General features: G+C 35.1%; 1 protein-coding gene across 1 annotated transcript; it reads left to right on the forward strand.

Moving 5' to 3' along the window:
* Window positions 1-6: 6 nt before the first annotated feature.
* LOC108743563 (GMP reductase 1) lies at window positions 7-1604 on the forward strand (the record flags this gene model as incomplete). Its single annotated transcript, XM_025978522.1, has 4 exons — window positions 7-219; window positions 495-683; window positions 863-1046; window positions 1243-1604. Coding segments are annotated over 4 exons (786 nt in total), but the record flags the coding sequence as incomplete, so codon positions are not given.
* Window positions 1605-1643: the final 39 nt, after the last annotated feature.

The raw sequence follows: 1643 nt of genomic DNA on the forward strand, positions 1-1643 counted from the left end.
GATGAGTGGACGAAATTCGCCAACGAAAATCCAGAATGCTTGCCAAATATCGCAGCAAGCTGTGGTACTTCCCCGAACGATTTCGAGCGACTTTCAGATGTTTTGAACGCTATTCCTGGGATCACTTATGTTTGCTTGGATGTTGCAAATGGTTATTCTCAACATTTTGTTGAGTTTGTTAGGAAAGTACGGATAGCATTTCCCTCCCACACAATCATTGTAAGTTGCATTTCAAGCATTTTCCATTTCCATACCCACGTCCTTGCTGAGCTAGAGATTTGAAATTAATACGAAATACTGAGGTCTATAACTTCTCGACTCAATAAAAATTTCAATATTTCAACTTAATGTAATTAGAAAGAACCAACCTTTCAAAAATAGCGTATTTAATGCTGACCTACTCACTTACTCATCAAAACGCATAGGATCTGTCCTGTTGCTCTAGTCATTATTTTTCACTTATGTTTTATAATTCAGCAAAAAAATATTTTCAGGCTGGAAACGTAGTAACGGGAGAAATGGTTGAAGAATTAATTCTTTCTGGAGCTGATATAATTAAGGTAGGAATTGGGCCAGGTTCAGTTTGTACTACACGTATGAAAACAGGGGTTGGTTATCCCCAATTATCTGCCGTTATCGAGTGTGCGGATGCAGCTCATGGACTTCAAGGTCACATTATCTCCGTAAGTGATTCAATTTAGAAATAATTAACAGCTTAATTTGTTCAGGCAATTTACCACACACCCACGGTATTAGCTTTTTTTATTTAAGCTTTGAGAATGTGTAACTTCGAATGCTATTTATTTTATGTGATCCACGTAGGTGTATGATAACAACTAAAAAAGAAATATTTAATTAATAGGATGGAGGCTGTACATGTCCAGGCGATGTGGCGAAAGCTTTTGGCGCAGGGGCTGACTTTGTTATGTTGGGCGGAATGCTAGCAGGCCACGATCAATGCGATGGGGAAATTATCGAAAAGAATGGAAAGAAATTTAAACTCTTTTATGGGATGTCGTCCTCCACTGCTATGCAAAAGCATGCAGGTAGGAAAATAATTAAAATAAAAAATAGTTTCAAAACTTATAACGTAACATTTTTTTGACCGAATTATCATTCTCAATTTTTACTGTGTCGATTATCATCTCATCGTACGGTCGTCAATCCAAAGATTTCCATACAAAAGAAAAGATGATAACTTACTAAACTATTTATAAAAAAGTTATATTACAAAATCTTTAGGTGGTGTTGCTGATTACCGATCGTCTGAAGGTAAAACAGTTGAAGTACCTTATAGAGGTGATGTTGAAGACACGGTCAAAGATATTTTGGGAGGTTTAAGAAGTGCTTGCACCTATACTGGAGCTGGAAAACTAAAGGAACTACCTCGACGTGCCACTTTTATAAGGTGCACCCAACAACTGAACAATATATATGTATGAATATAATTATTATTGAAAACGCTAAATAATTATTCTGCAATTTATAAAATTGGACGCCTATATAGCACAATTGTTACCTGTAGCACAAATTACGTATTATAAATACTTTTGTAAATACTGTTGATCAGTATTAGGCAAATAAAAAGATTTATTTATTCATTTTATTATTAAATATTTCTCACATATTATCAGGCTGACATG

The sequence above is a fragment of the Agrilus planipennis genome, unplaced genomic scaffold (assembly GCF_000699045.2).
Source record: "Agrilus planipennis isolate EAB-ADULT unplaced genomic scaffold, Apla_2.0 scaffold660, whole genome shotgun sequence".
In the NCBI taxonomy this organism is placed as follows: domain Eukaryota; kingdom Metazoa; phylum Arthropoda; class Insecta; order Coleoptera; family Buprestidae; genus Agrilus; species Agrilus planipennis.